A 17,042-nucleotide genomic window follows, 5' to 3' on the forward strand; every position below is an offset into this window, starting at 1 on the left:
GGAACCGTATCGAGTCCCTCCCGATAACGGTAACTGGGTTGCGGATAGAGCTGGGATGGCAGCTATACAAGTTATGGGCAGATACCCCATTCAAGAAGTGGTTGCGAGCTCATACGAAGGCTTCGTCATCGCCAAAATCAACGGAATCTTCATGTGTAGTTGTTACGCACCCCCCAGATGGACGATGGAGAAGTTCCACGAGATGCTTGATGGACTTACCGAAGAGCTGGTCGGACGACGACCGGTAGTCATCGGAGGAGACTTCAATGCTTGGGCAGTGGAGTGGGGAAGCAGATGTTCCAATGCAAGAGGGCACAGTCTGCTGGAAGCTCTGGCAAAACTGGAAGTTATGCTGGCCAATAAAGGCACCATCAGCACTTTTCGCAGAGATGGCCGGGAATCCATTATCGACGTTACTTTCTGCAGTCCGTCGCTGATGGCAAACATGGATTGGAGAGTGTGCGAAGGATATACCCATAGCGACCATCAAGCGATGCGATATGGCATCGGCCAACGGAATACTGTGGCAGTACGGAGGACGAGAACTTGTGACCGAAAGTGGAAGACGAAGGCTTTCGACAAGGATCTGTTCGATAAGGCACTTCGTGTGGACAGGAGTCCCGCAGATCTAAATGCGGACGAGCTGACAGAAACGTTAGTGAGAGCATGTGACACGACCATGCCGAGGAAACTGGAGCCAAATAACAGACGGCGTCCAGTCTACTGGTGGAACGAGGCACTTAGCACTCTCCGCGCTAGTTGTCTCAGAGCCAGAAGACGTGTTCAGAGAGCAAGAACGGATGCAGACAGAGAGGAACGAAGAGAAGTGTTTCGAGCGGCCAGGGCCGCACTTAAACGAGAGATTAAGCAGAGCAAGTCCAACTGTTTTAAGGAGCTGTGTCGAGACGCTGATGCCAACCCCTGGGGCGACGCATACCGATTCGTGATGGCGAAGATCAGAGGTCCAACGATGCCCGCTGAAATGTGCCCAGAGAAGCTGAAAGCCATCGTGGAAGGACTTTTCCCGAAGCACGACCCACGAACTGGCCACCTACACCGTACGGAGAAGGAGAGGGAGATAACGTCGAAGTCACCAACGAGGAACTTGTAGCAGTGGCGAAAGGATTGAAGGTGAAGAAAGCTTCCAGTCCGGATGGAATCCCCAACGTAGCGTTGAAAGCGGCGAGTTAGTCATCCCCGGACATGTTCAGAATGGTGCTGCAGAAATGCCTGAATGAGGGTCACTTCCCTGACAGGTGGAAAATACAGAAGCTAGTGTTGCTGCCGAAACCAGGAAAACCGCCGGGGGATCCAGCATCGCACAGGCCTATATGCCTGCTGGATTCACTCGGAAAACTCTTGGAGAGGATCATCCTAAACAGGCTGACGAAATACACGGAGAGTGAGCACGGATTGTCGGAGAGGCAGTTCGGATTCCGGAAAGGGAGATCGACGGTGGATGCAATTCGGACAGTGGTCGAGAGAGCTGAGAAGGCGTTCAAACAGAAGCGGAGAGGAGATCGATATTGCGCCGTGATAACGATCGACGTCAAGAATGCGTTCAACAGCGCCAGCTGGGAGGCCATCGCCGAAGCATTGCATAGAATGAGGGTCCCTGACTACCTGTGCAGGATCCTGAGGAGTTATTTCCAGAACCGGGTTCTGGTCTACGAGACAGACATGGGACTGAGATCGATTAGGATCACAGCGGGTCCAACGCTCTGGAACAGGATGTACAACGGCGTGCTAACGCTGAAACTGCCCAAAGGAGTTGAGATCGTTGGCTTTGCGGATGACGTCGTCTTGACGGTAACAGGCGAGACGCTAGAAGAGGTGGAAGTGTTGTCAACCGAGGCAATCGACATGATTGGTAACTGGATGCAAGGAGCGAAGCTGCAGATAGCCCACCACAAAACGGAAGTGTTATTGGTCAGTAACTGTAAAGCGGTACAGCGGGCAGAAATCACCGTCGGGGAGCACACCATAGCCTCGAAGCGTGTGTTAAAATACCTGGGAGTGCTGATCGATGACCGGCTAAACTTCAACAGCCACGTCGAATATGCCTGTGAGAAGGCTTCGAAGGCCATGAACGCGATAGCTAGAATCATGCCGAACAACGCTGGTCCCAGCAGTAGCAAGAGGCGTCTTCTGGCCAGCGTGTCATCATCGATACTGATATATGGAGGTCCAGCCTGGGTTCCAGCACTGGAAACGAAGCAGAACCAAAAGAAACTGAGCAGTACGTTCCGGCTCATGGCCATGCGAGTCGTGAGTGCATACAGAGCCATCTCGTCGGAAGCAGTATGCGTTATCGCCGGTATGATCCCTATCGGCATCACCCTGGCGGAGGACAGCGAGTGCTACAGGCGGAGAGAAGCCGGAAGAGTACGGAAAGTTGTGAGAGTGGAGTCATTGGCTAAGTGGCAACAGGAGTGGAACACGACGGAGAACGGTAGATGGGCACATAGACTAATACCGATTCTTTCGATCTGGGTGAACAGAAACACGGAGAAGTCAATTTCCACCTAACGCAGTTCCTGTCTGGCCACGGCTGCTTCAGGAAATACCTGCATCGGTTCGGACACACAGCGTAACCCCTCTGTCCGGAGTGTGGCAACGTCGATGAAACGCCGGAGCATGTGGTCTTCGACTGTCCAAGGTTCGAGGCAGTGCGAACGGCGATGTCCGTCCTTAACGTGGAGAATGTCGTCGTTGAAATGTGTCGAGAGGAGGGCACGTGGAATGCCGTCAGCAGGGCAGTCACGCAGATTATGTCGGAGATGCAGCGTAAATGGAGAGAAGAGCAGCGATCTAGCAACGCCAGCTAGCGCTGAGAGTACGACAAGTGCATGAGCACAGCCACCCCCCGAAGTAGTCGCTTCACAGTGGTCCCGGGGGGATCCAGGCAGAGGAGAGAGTAAGGAATGGGTTTTAGTGGAGCTGCACTATGAAACTAGTGGATACCACACCGTGCGAACTTCACTACAGGTCGGGCTTTTGAAGCTTTCCTAAACCTAACTATAAAAAACACACGCACACACACACACACACACACACACACACACACACACACACACACACACAAACACACACACACACACACACACACACACACACACACACACACACACACACACACACACACACACACACACACACACACACACACACACACACACCCACACACACACACACACACATGCACACACATACACACAAACACACACACACACACACACACAAAGACACACACACACACACACACACACACGCACACACACACACACACACACACACACGCACACACACACACACAGCACACACACACACACACACACACACACACACACACACACACACACACACACACACACACACACACACACACACACACACACACACACACACTGAAGGCGATGGTGGGCCAGCAATAATGAAGGTAACCCAAATAAATCTCAATCATTGTAACACAGCACAGCAACTGTTGTGGCAGTCAACAACGGAAACAAAGTGCGACGTTGCAATCATTGCAGAGCCATACCGAGTCCCTCTCGATAATGGTAACTGGGTGGCGGATAGAGCAGGAATGGCGGCCATACAAGTCATGGGCAGGTATCCCATACAACAAGTGGTGGCAAGCCCATATGAAGGTTTCGTGATCGCCAAAATCAATGGAATCTTTGTATGTAGTTGCTACGCACCCCCGAGATGGACAATTGAGCAGTTCCACCAGATGCTAGATGGGCTCACCGAAGAGCTCATTGGACGGAGACCAGTCGTCATCGCAGGAGACTTCAATGCTTGGGCAGTGGATTGGGGGAGCAGATGTACCAACGCAAGAGGGTATAGCCTGCTGGAAGCTCTGGCAAAGTTGAACGTCAGTCTGGCCAACGAAGGAACCATCAGCACCTTCCGCAAAGATGGTAGGGAATCCATTATCGACGTTACTTTCTGCAGTACGTCGCTAATGGCAAATATGAACTGGACAGTGTGCGAGGAGTACACCCATAGTGACCATCAGGCGATCCGGTACAGTATCGGCGAACGAACACCGGTGGAAATGCGGAGGACGAAAGTAAGCGAGCGGAAGTGGAAGACGAAGGCATTCAATAAGGATCTCTTCATCGAAGCTCTAAGGGTAGACAACAGCGTCCCGGGCCTAAGTGCGAATGAGTTGACCGAATTATTAGCAAGGGCATGTGACACAACTATGCCGAGAAAACTGGAGCCAACGAACAGGCGGCGTCCAGCCTACTGGTGGAACGAGGAAATTAGCACCCTCCGTGCTACTTGTCTTCTAGCCAGAAGGCGTGCTCAGAGAGCAAGAACAGAAGCAGACAGAGAGGAGCGCAGGGTGGTGTTCCGAGAGGCCAGGGCTGCACTGAAACGAAAGATAAAGCTGAGCAAGTCAAATAGTTTCAAGGAGTTGTGCCGCGATGCCGATGCCAACCCCTGGGGCAACGCATACCGAGTTGCGATGGCGAAGATCAGAGGCCCAACGATGCCGGTTGAAATGTGTCACAACAAGCTGAAAGTCATCGTGGAGGGACTTTTCCCACAGCATGACCCAACGAACTGGCCACCTACACCATATGGCGAGGTAGATGAAGACAACGTTGAACAAGTCTCCAACGAGGAACTCATAGCAGCAGCGAAAGGGTTGAAAGCGAATAAAGCTCCCGGCCCGGATGGAATTCCCAACGTGGCGTTGAAGGCGGCGATCCAGACGTTCCCGGACATGTTCAGGATGGTGCTGCAGAAATGTCTGGACGATGGTCAGTTCCCTGATAGGTGGAAGGTACAAAAGCTTGTGCTGTTGCCGAAGCCCGGAAAACCGCCGGGGGATCCTGCATCGTATAGGCCAATATGCTTGCTAGATACTGTAGGAAAGCTCTTAGAGAGGATCATCCTCAACAGGCTGACGAAATGCACGGAGAGTGAACACGGATTGTCGGAGAGACAGTTTGGATTCCGGAAAGGGAGATCGACGGTGGATGCAATTCGGACAGTGATTGACAGAGCCGAGAAAACTTCCAAACAGAAGCGGAGAGGAAATCGATACTGCGCCGTGATTACGATCGATGTCAAGAATGCATTCAATAGCGCCAGCTGGGAGGCCATCGCCAAGGCGCTCCATAGAATGAGGGTTCCAGGCTACCTCTGCAGGATTCTAAGTAGTTATTTCCAGAACCGGGTCCTTGTCTACGTGACAGACACGGGGCAGAAATCGCTTAGAATCACGGCGGGGGTTCCCCAAGGCTCCATTCTAGGTCCCACGCTGTGGAACGGAATGTACAATGGCGTGCTGATGCTCAAGCTGCCCAAAGGAGTTGAGATCGTTGGCTTTGCGGACGATGTCGTCTTGACGGTAACCGGTGAGACGCTGGAAGAAGTGGAAATGTTGGCGGCTGAGGCGATAGATACGATTGGTAAATGGATGCAAGGAGCGAAGCTGCAGATAGCCCACCACAAAACAGAAGTGATGTTGGTCAGTAACTGCAAAGCAGTGCAGCGGGCGGAGATTACCGTTGGAGAGCACACCATTGCTTCGAAGCGCATGCTTAAGTATCTGGGAGTGATGATCGACGACCGGCTAAACTTTAATAGCCACATCGAATATGCTTGCGAGAAGGCGACGAAGGTCATCAACGCAATAGCCAGAATCATGCCGAACAATTCTGGTCCAAGCAGCAGCAAGAGACGTCTTCTGGCTAGTGTTTCCTCATCAATACTAAGGTACGGAGGTCCAGCCTGGATTGAAGCGCTGAAAACGAAGCAGAACCAAAGGAAATTGAGCAGTACGTTCCGGCTCATGGCCATGCGAGTCGTGAGTGCGTACAGAACCATTTCGATGGAGGCAGTATGCGTTATCGCCGGTATGATCCCAATCGGCATCACCTTGGCGGAGGACTACGAGTGCTATATGACGAGAGAAACCAGAGGAGTACGAAAAATGGTGAGAACGGAGTCGATGGCTAAGTGGCAGCAGGAGTGGGATGCAGCAGAGAACGGTAGATGGACACACAGGCTAATACCGACTCTTTCGACCTGGGTGAACAGGAAGCATGGAGAAGTCAACTTCCACTTGACGCAGTTCCTGTCTGGTCATGGCTGCTTCAGGAAGTACCTGCATCGGTTCGGACACACAACGTCACCCTTCTGTCCGGAGTGTGGGAATGTGGAAGAATCACCAGAGCACGTGGTCTTCGAATGTCCTAGATTTGATGATGTGCGAGAGGATATGCTCGCCCTTAGCACGGAGAATGTCGTCGAAGAAATGTGTCGAGAGGAGGGCACCTTTAACGCCGTCAGCAGAGCAGTAACGCAGATCATGTCAGCGCTGCAGCGAAAATGGCGGGAAGACCAACTAGAAAGTAGTAATGTGCTCACACAAGTGCGAACTGAAAGCCGAAGCCGGGAGAACTCTCCGTCAGAGTAGGCTGTATCCACCACCAGGGATAACCGAGTAGAACGTGACGCTGGGAGATAAATGGCTCACAAATTGGAGAGACGATCAGCGAACTGGAAGCGCCAATTAGCTGAGGTAAAGTGAGGTGCGTAATGCACGGCCCCCTCCGAAGTAATACGACAAGTGGTTCCGGGGGAAAAGGGCAAGGCGTCTAAGGAGGTTTTAGTGCGGTAAGAATCCCACACACCGTGTCACCGCGACTGTGCGCCCAGTCGTCAAGCGGTGGCACGATGGCCTTTTTGAAGGTTTCCTCCTTGCCAAAAAAAAAAAAAAAAAAAAAAAAAACACACACACACACACACACACACACACACACACACAGACACACACACACACACACACACACAGACACACACACACACACACACACACACACACACACACACACACAGTCCTTATGCATTTTTTTTTTCAATGTAAAGTGGATTATTATTAAGAATCGGATTGTGATACTTCACCATCATGGACACTAAAGAATGCAAGAATGCTTGATCCGTTTTCATACCGATTTATTTGCATTACATTTCACTTCTACAGACATCATCCTAGACGTATCTGTCTGCCCTTGTCAACAAGCTGATTCTAACGTGAGGAAGCAGCTGATAACTATCGTAAATTTCTAACGCTTATCTTTTTCCCTAACCTCTTCCCTACACAAACTAGAATTAAAGCTTTCAACTCATTCCGAATTCGTGGCTCGGTTAAAAACAACATTATCACTAAATTTAACATACAATTCTCTTAAAGCATCTTTACGTTGTTGTTTATTGGGACTCAATTCTTTCTTAAATGCGTACACTGATAGGAAAACAGCTAATCGAAAGTACACTGATAGGCAAAATAAAGTGCCCACCCCATCATTTTTTGAATTTCTCTCATTTATTTGGTTCAAATTAAAGTAAATACACTGTAGTATTTTTTATATCTTATTCTTTATATTCTTTTTAAGTTTCACTTATAGAATACCAGATAAAAAGAAGAGACTGACTCGAAGAAAAAAAAATCAAAATGGGTGTAAAAAAGAACAGTGACAAAAAAAAGTGCCCACTGCATTTTAACTCCAGAAAACATAAAATAAAGTAAAAGAATACCAGCCTAATAGTTAATGTGTCCTCCTTTGGCCTTCAGGACCAGCTGCAGGCGCTTCGGCATGCTCTCCACTAGATTCTTCAGGTGCTGTGGATCTAGTTCTTCCCAGGCGCGCTCCAGGGCTTCAAAATAGTTATTTTTATTGGTAACACCAGTTTTGTCAACCCTGGCATCGAGAATCGCCCACAAATTCTCGATGGGGTTGAGGTCCGGGCTTTGTGGAGGCCATTCCAGTGGTTTAATTCGACATGACCGGAAGAAAGACTTAGTCTTCTTGGCAGTATGCTTCGGATCGTTGTCCTGCTGGAATACGAATTTCTCCTCAAGGCCCGTCTGGATCAGCGAAACTTCCAGATTTTCCCGCAGGATGTCGATGTAGGAATCTGCCGTCATTATCCCGTCGATTTTCACCAGGCTTCCCACTCCACCCCACGAAAAGCACCCCCAGACCATCACATTTCCTCCTCCATGCTTCACCGTGCCTTGTATGTGGCGCTCCTGAAGCTCCTCACCCGATCTACACCACACACGAACCCGTCGCTTCCGGTTGAACAGTTCGAATTTTGATTCGTCCGTCCAGAGAACCGTTTTCCAGAACTCTAGGGGCTTATCAGCATGCTCCTTAGCAAACTTAAGCCGTTTGACTTTGTTTGCCTTGCTGATAAATGGGCGCTTCCGAGCAACTTTGCTGTTCAACCCCTGTGCTACGAGACGGCGACGAACAGTTCGACTGGAAACTGTTAGCTGAAGAGCCTCCTGGATCTCGCGGACAGTTACCTTCGGGTTCTTCTTCACTTCACGCATGATCTTGGTGTCCGTTCTCGCATCCGTTTTGCGCATCCTGCCTCTGCCAGGGCGATCCACCACTGATCCGAACGATTTCATTTTCTGCAGAATTTTCCCGACCGCTGTTTTGCTGATATTGTACTTCCTAGCGACAGACCGGTGCGATTCACCGTTTTGCACATCACGAACAACCAATTTTCGGATACACACGGGAATTGCTTTCGAAATCACTACGTCCTCCATTTTTTTCAACTGATTCAAATGCGATCACGTGTACAAATGCACCAGTTCCACCCGTTTGCTTCAATACATGTCAAACTTTCAAAACAAAAACAATCGAGGGGTTTTCCGATGGAAACTTATCGAAAACATACCGATTTTTGAAGTGGGCACTTTTTTTTGTCACTGTTTTCTTTTTCAATCCAAATTGATTTTCTTTTACTTCAAGTAAAACTTTATATTTTCAGTATTCCATAGGTGTAACTTTAAAAGAATAATAAAGGTAAGACATCGAAACAGACTACGGTGTGTTTATTTGAATTTGAACCAAATAAATGAGAGAAATTTCAAAAATGATGGGGTGGGCACTTTATTTTGCCTATCAGTGTATACAGCAGCTGAAGGTGCTCCGATGACAGTCGGGACGGGAAATTGGTCATCAATAATAAAACAAAAACTAATACATTCACAGATCCACCACGCAAAGCACGCCCATCCAACCTTCAATAAATACTGAAATTTAGCAACAGTGATCATTTCAAAGTTCCCGGATATTAAGTTCGGTTTTTTTTTAATATACATATTTCTCTGCATTGAATGAATTATCTATCTATGATACACTACTGTTTTGTTAAACGGTGTGGTTTGGTTTCGGTTCATTTTTTTTTTTTTTTTTGATACGTTCTTGTAACTGTTTTGATATTGAACATTCTATTTTTCTATGTACATCATATTGAGGGAACTTGCACTTTTACAAAGTTTACATTTAGATTTCCGTAACTGAGTCGATTTTCTTATAACGCAGTCTCACGAAGGAGCAAATTTGCTTGTTAGTTTCAGTTATTCTGTTGAATTTTCACAAAATTGAAAATCAAGAGGGAAATTTCAAATAGCCGTATCTGTTTTTGTAAATAAACGTCACCAAACTAGCACCACCATCAGGTTGGGTACCCGAGCAAAGTACAGCATCAAAATGACAGCAATTTGACATCAAGTTTTGATATCAACATCTAACTGAAATCTTAATTTGATTTCAGTTTATGCAATTGACAAATTTGGTTTTCATTTTGCTGTACATTTGCTCTTCAAAAATATGTTGTTGCGGGTTTGTTTTCATTGCCTTAGCATAACATCAAATTGAATACTTGTTTTGTTATCAACAGGAAAAATTGATATTAAATTGAGTTTTCAGTTTGCTCTCACTGATAGCAGAAATAGTTTTCAATGTGAAGATTTTTTTGCTTTCACTTTGATATTTTAACCGTTAAAACGACCAAAACGGCAGCAACCTAAGCAACCATTATCAGCGAAATCACAACATCAAATTTAGATTTCAATTTGATCTCAGACTGTGCTCGGGTAATGTTTCCCCAACATTATGGCGGTGCTAGTTTACGTGGGTGAGCTAAGAGTTTCGACAAATCGACGTTTGAATCTTTGTTTACAAAAGCAGATACGGCTAGTAGAAAAATCATGACTCTTGAAATCATAAATATGAATATTGACCTTTTTGACGTTTATAACACGCACACTTGCGTAATCATATTTTCAAGTTTGTCATCCTCACTTTTGTTTCAGCCAGAAATGTTGGTTTGTTATTGTTATCCTAACTTTCGGACCATCAATACCCGATACATGAATTATTAGTTGCACAGACAAACAGACATTACTCTTTGAACAAATTTATGTTCAAAACATCGTTTTGAAATTTAGTAACGACATCTAGCGAACTAACTGCGCAACATAAGCTTGCAAACTGACTTGCAAGCAATGACAACCAAGATTAAGGTGTTATGTCTGTTTGCGTGTGTAAATTGTTATCCGTCAAACAACGAAGATGCATATTTCACCTCTTAGACTGTTGAGAACATGCGCCGATTAGACACTTATTACTGCTTTTGTCAGCGCTCACCACCAGAGGGTGAGTTAACTTCGAACGTATTTAATTGAGAATACATGGCAAAAATCAATTTCAATTAATCAATAATTATCAGCTGATATATTGTTTCTACAAATCATCGCTATTACTACTAAAGTCAAAATAAGGCACAGAGAACTCTCTATAACTCGATATTGAAGGGACCATCGAGTTATAGACCAACAATCCCACAGGAAAGCACCATCGCAGTAGCCATGAAATTCACTATGGTGGTATAGATCGGTATCGACCGTATCGACTTATACCCTGGACAGACTATGGCTTATATCATGTAATATAAGCTGTCTTGCAATGAGCACTCATACATCTAGTTTTCACTGGAAATCCTATGTATGAGTGCTCATTGCAAGACAGCCTATATTACATGATATAAGCCATAGTCTGTCCAGGGTATTAGTGGACATCGAGGTGCCTATATTAGAATTTCGCCTGGATTTCAAGGGCTTAACTAATCATTATTCTTAAGTTTTTAAACAAGTTCAAGACTGTGAAAAAAGTATGCAGTTTGCAATAATTTACCAGGCAACCGTTAATCATTGACTACTTCTAAATGTCGATCGTAACGTTCTCCTCCAGCTAAATAGCAGTGAAATAAACATTTTCATCTAACCTGCATGACCTTAGGGTTAAAGCGAAGACAACATATCCATATTGATATGATATCTTCGGCCAAAGGGTCATTAATTGTAATAAAAATAAACATTTCCATAACCCTCAAAAAATAACCTTAACGTTCTTAATTCTTTCGATACAGATTGATTGTTCCCTTGGAATTCTGCCTCTGCTGATATTGCTGCTGTGGCCCCTGCTGCTGCTGCTGCTGCTGCTGCTGCTGCTGAGTCTGATGTTGAAAGTGATGCGACGGTGGTGATTGGCTAGGAGGCGATGCGGCCGACTGTTGCCGCTTGAGCTGCCGCATCTGATGGGAATCACCGGTCGAACTGGAAGGTATCTGCACCGAACCGGACCGCTGTCCGAGTCCAATCCGGGGTGGGATGGCCGGTGGTGGACCACGGTTGGGAAGGGACGATTGCTGGGGCAGGCGTCCGGTCGATGATGGAAGAACCGGGGGTTTGATCTTAGGTGGATCTGACGAGGTGGAGGATGAAGAGGAGGATGTCGTCGATGCAGACACCGAGGTGGATGCTGAGACGGGCCGAGCGGGAATGGATGGGGCTTGCTTCAGCTGAGGAACAGGACTGACCGGTGGAGGCTGCTGCGGTGGAGGTCGATGAATAGGTTGTTGCGGTGGTTGTTGTTGTTGCTGTTGTTGCTGTTGTTGCTGCTGCTGCTGTTGCTGCTGCTGCTGTTGTTGCGGGATAGGTTTACCGATAACGGTCTGTAATTTGGGGGAAGTTTGCTGTGGTAGATGTGTCTGTTGTACCTTTTGGCTATTTTGCGTTGGAGGTTGCACAGGTTGTGCGGTAAGTTTCATCGCCGGAGGGGCAGGTTGGGCAACCTGTTGCTGCTGAGCGGTAGTTGTCGTCAATGAAACTACATGTTGCGTTCCATGTGACGCGGGACCAGCCAACGTGATGGCTGGATATTTCTTTTGCCATTCTTGCCCGGCAGCCACATACGAGAAGACGCACAGAACCGAATAGCATATGTCATCGGCCTTCGGGAAAGGTAGTGGAAAAATTGAAATGTTTTAAATTAATTTTTGCTAATCTTGCCTTCTGCAATTTATGACTAGTTTGACGAGCCTCGGCATTAATTGCTATTAGATTTACATCTCCAAATCGAGAATCTGTCTCATCAAACCATCTCTGCTAACAACTACCAATAACAATAACGTTTTCAAAAAAGCATAACATTCTTCTACTTAAAACAAAAACCAAAAATTTAGAATAAAAACGCAAAAGCAGTAGTAACAAAATGGTACAAAACAGTTTATCACAACGATTTCAACTTACTTTCAGAGAAGTGTAGAAGACAAACAGAAGCCTAGTCACATTCAACAGATACACACAAACGCACATTCTTGTTAGTGAGACACATGCAAGGTTTGCTGTGTTCTGGTCATGGAACGTCAAATTTGAACAATGCTTGTCTGATGTGTTAACAACGCTTTCTACGAAAGGCACCGCGATTTTTTTTTTTATGATTTGGTTTGGGTTTTTTGGCGTAGCACATGGTTAGGCACTTGCATGAAACGTGTGATATGTATTTGTGTGTTTCGATTTTGCAACCGCTTTTTAGCTCCCCTCTGGATTCTGTTGGTCCCGAAGGAGTCTCTTCGCGTGACGGACGGAGAAGATTCGGTGTAGACAGAGTGCGGCCTCGTTTGCCTTTAGGTTTTCATAAGCAAGTACAGTTGATTTGGTACATTTGGACAGAATGCCACCATGGGCGGCGGAAGGTATATAATAAGTTGTTCAGAGATATTAGAGGGCATGATTTCGGTTGAGAAAGGAGTTAAACTCTATATGTACACATGTAGACTTCGGGGAAATATTGCACATGGATTGGACGGAGGGATACATAGCAGAGATGTAAGCTATTCAGTTAAGCACAAGCAGCCTACAGGACGGACAGAGTCGAACACAGGAAAGCGGTAACATATGAATAATGATGTGCTGGGCGATCTGAACTATCTTTGATTCCTATTTTCGATGAGAGCAGCAGACGGTTGAGGGTCCTGCCCGGAAATCCCAGGATCATGAATTGAATGCTTTTAAAACCAGATGGAATAGCGCAAGAAAAAAACTAAATTCTGGACCAATTTATCAGAAATTCATCTGACACTCGCGAATCCGATGACTCGATAATCCGGGGAACGTCGGATTAAGGCTGTGAACCATTTGCCGAGTTAAATTTAACTCGTGGTTAAAAGTGACATTTCGAAAGTTATTTTCTATGTTCGAAAATCCCCGTGCTGTCGATCGACCGGTTTTCGAGCCACGGTTGTCAAAATTTAACTTCTTGTCTGTCAGAAATAACCATGCTCGGATAGCAGGGTTAATCGATAACTTTTCATCTGTCAAATTTTAACCAAAAGTTAAAATAATCCACCAAATGGTTCAGAGCCTAAAAAGTATAAACACGTGTTTGATTACATTGGTGCTGTCAATTTTCAGATAAATCTCGCGTCACTTTTCAAATAGACCAATGTAACAAATGTAAACAAATCGAGTTAAGCGATACAAACTACTGCTCTTCTATCATTGTATGTGAAACAAAAACATCCATCCAAATTTACTTTCATTTATTTAAAATAATCATTGATCAAAAATTGTCCAATGTACAGTTAAAAATCGTGGGTATATGATTGTTACTTACTTACTTCGAATTACTTCGGTCATTCGGACTGCCTAACATGATTGGTGCTCATTTTCCAAAGGCGGGCCAATCTAAAGTTAGGTACTATACTCTGAAATCTGTGAAAGGGAATCTAGTATCATGTAGACAAAACGTCCAATGTAACACTAATTGATTATGCCATTGAGAAAAATTGTCCAAAGTAACATGTCCGATGTACAACTCGACTTGTCAAAACGTCCTATGTGGTTTTTTCTATGTTGTAGCATGAAATTCAGAGTAAAATTGTGATTTTACCACGTCTTCTGAATTTTCAACGTTATTATACACTGACTAAATTAAAAATAGTATTGCAAAATGTATTGTTTTTAAACAGTTAAAATAATAATCTGTCGAACTTCAACTTCGATTTTCTTAAAATGGTGGATATGTTACTTTGGTCTATTTGAAAAGTGACGCGAGAAATCTGTAAGCATACTGTCTGTTTGTTTTGATTTTTTAGTATGGATTTGACAGTCGTATTGGTAAGTCAAACCCCGATAATCCACCTATTATTTTGTTGGATGAGTTGGGTGATACTGTATAATAGTTGAGTCAAGGAAGCTCAGTATGCACTGGGTATTATAACAGTAACTGTGTGAACGCGTACGTTTTCTGCATTCAATTTGCTCAGCAGTGACGAACGTTGAATGTGCAAAATGGCGCAATCATTAGAACTACCTTTTCGGTTGATTGGGCTGTACATGTCGCAGATAGCATTGCCAGGTCATTTCAGGAAAATCTGTTCCAGTTAAAATATTTTGAGATTTTTTAAATAACGTGGTCAAAGAGCCAAAAAAATCTAAGTGTTTTCTGAGGAATGAACTTAGCCAAAAACAAACATTTTTATAGTGTGTTCAATAAACAATACGGGTACATATTTTCGAAACGGGGATGACGTGTAGAAACTGGAAATCGGTCATTAACCTCGTTTTAGAATGGGTAATATGGGTATTTTCGAAACGGAGACGTCGTGTAGAAGATGGAAGTCGATTATTAACACCATGTTGGAATCAAGATGGCGACATCCGGTTTTTGAAATTTCGAATACTCTACAATATGGGTATTTTCTAAACGGGAACGATGTGTAGAGGTCAATAATTTTTTTTTTTTTATATCTTTATTAAAGAGACTTTCAGCCGTTGGCTGGCTCGTCTCCGAAGGTCAATAATTGGCAGAAGACGCCATTTAAGAATCCAAGATGACTACTTCCGGTTTATGAATGTGCCAAATAAATTTTATATAACAACTTTCTAATAAAGTTTATTTCTAATAATCTGTAACTAACCCGAGCAAAGTTCAGCATCAAAATCAAAATTACTAAAAAAAATTTGGTATCAACATCAAACTGAAATCTGAAACTGAAAATTTGTTATCTAATTTCGTTTTCATTTTGCTGTACATTTCCGAGCAAAGTTGGATATCAAAATACTATCAAAATGATATCAAATTATGTTTTTGAAATCATGTTGATAACATATTTTGAAAATCATTCATAATAATATAAGAGTCATCGTAGCCTAATTTTTTACATGATTTGTGTATCCTATATTGAATATAATTCCACTGGAATTTGTCATGAAAACTAAACTCCAAATTTAAAAAAAATCACATCGTTTATTTCTATGCTATTGGATCTAATAAATTTCAATCGTTCGTCATATTTTTACTTTAGGGTTTTCTTCGGGTACCAAATTCGCAAATGCCAGTTTTTGATTAGAGGTGAGTATGTTATTTGTCTATAATCACAAAAGCGATTCATTATATACTTTCTTGTAATTTGAACTACTGGATGATTATTTTTGGTTCTGTAGTTTAATATGGTACCATTAGCACTTTCGTAAAGAAACAATGTAATAATTCCATAGTGCGCGTGAAGTTTTGATTTTGAACCAACCAATAGATTTCAAAACATTCAGATTACTAAATTTGATATCATGATATCAAAATAATAACTATTTTTTTTTTCCTACCATAGTTAACATAACATATTGATTACTTATTTGGTTTATTATTAACGAAATTACTAATATCAAAACGCATACATGGATTTTGTTAATCAAGAACACATCATTTGTTATCCTTATAATATCCTTCATTTACCATTTAGATCTCATTTTTGTTATGATTACTGTTTACTCGACCACACGGTAGGCAAAATATGTTATCACGAACGCTTATATCAAAATATCAAATTTAGTTTTCATTTTGTTTTCATTTTCTGCTCGGGTTTGCTCATCAAAAATATGTTGTTGTTGTTGTTGTTTTGTATGCATTGCCTTTGCAGAACATCAAAATTGAATACTGGTTTTGTTATCAACAGCAACAATTTACAGCAAATTGAGTTTTAAGTTTGCTCTTGAATTAATCATTGAATTGGTTAGTTAGGACAAAACCTTATCGGTGTAATGAAGAATAAAGTTCGAGCGTTTGGATTTGGTGAAAAAATAGAAGGAAATAAGATACGTATTACATTCCCTGAAAATTTCATGACAATCAGTTGCGAGACTTTTTTTGTGAGTTCTTCTAAGTGATGCAATTTAACTGTGGACACCCTTTAAAATAGGTTCCTTGAACTCCTGGCATAAAGTCTAGATAGAGCTGGAATTAGGGCGTAACAGCTTTTGTAAACAATGACTTCTCTCGATGATTTCTGGGAAGTCATTGTTCTCCCTGGCAAATTGACATCACCATCGAGTAGAGGAAGACTTCTCCTACCCGATGGATATGTTGGTTTTTCTAGGCGTGTCTTGAATTCCGAAAAATCAACGAGAGAAGTCATTGTTTACAAAGGCTGTTACGCCCTAATTCCAGCTCTATCTAGAAGTGTAGATAACAAGAACCAGTTGTTTTATTTAAATAGTGTTGTAAAGTTAAGTGTCATAAGCAGTAGAAAAAACACGTTTTAAAAACTTCTACAGGCAAACAAAAGTTTGAACAAACTGTTAAGTGGATAAACGCGAGTATACGAAATAAATTGTGATCATAACCAAGTGTACTCCTAATAGAAACGTTAAATTTACATATTTTAAGAAAATTAAATTAAATTTATGTTTTGGCCCAATGTCACCGCACATAAGGTTTTACATTGGTATATTTTTTATTTAATTTTAGTTAAATGAGATATCAATTTCAATCAACCATTTCTATGACAGTCGTAAATTTGATGAATATATTCACCTGCTTAAAATTGTGTTCCTTGCTAAAATGTTAATTTTGTAAGGCAGGGAACGGCACATT

At 43.5% G+C, this 17,042-nt stretch overlaps 1 protein-coding gene across 6 annotated transcripts in view; it reads right to left on the reverse strand.

Annotated features, from left to right (window-relative positions):
- Positions 1–10,901: 10,901 nt before the first annotated feature.
- Rab3-GEF (Rab3 GDP-GTP exchange factor) overlaps positions 10,902–17,042 on the reverse strand; it is a 97,360-nt gene continuing 91,219 nt past the window's right edge. For 5 of the 6 annotated variants that reach the window (XM_065228679.1, XM_065228680.1, XM_065228681.1 and 2 more), the window contains one exon: positions 10,902–12,120. In XM_065228679.1, coding sequence (XP_065084751.1) covers positions 11,239–12,120 — 882 coding nt within the window. In that variant the 3' untranslated portion in view covers positions 10,902–11,238. Of the gene's footprint in view, positions 12,121–12,484; positions 12,794–17,042 lie in introns of those variants that run through there. The other variant, XM_065228683.1, reaches the window with a different exon arrangement.

The sequence above is a fragment of the Ochlerotatus camptorhynchus genome, unplaced genomic scaffold (assembly GCF_037179485.1).
Source record: "Ochlerotatus camptorhynchus isolate MF236.1 unplaced genomic scaffold, CSIRO-AGI_Acam_v1.1 ptg000300l, whole genome shotgun sequence".
Classification (NCBI taxonomy): Eukaryota; Metazoa; Arthropoda; class Insecta; order Diptera; family Culicidae; genus Ochlerotatus; species Ochlerotatus camptorhynchus.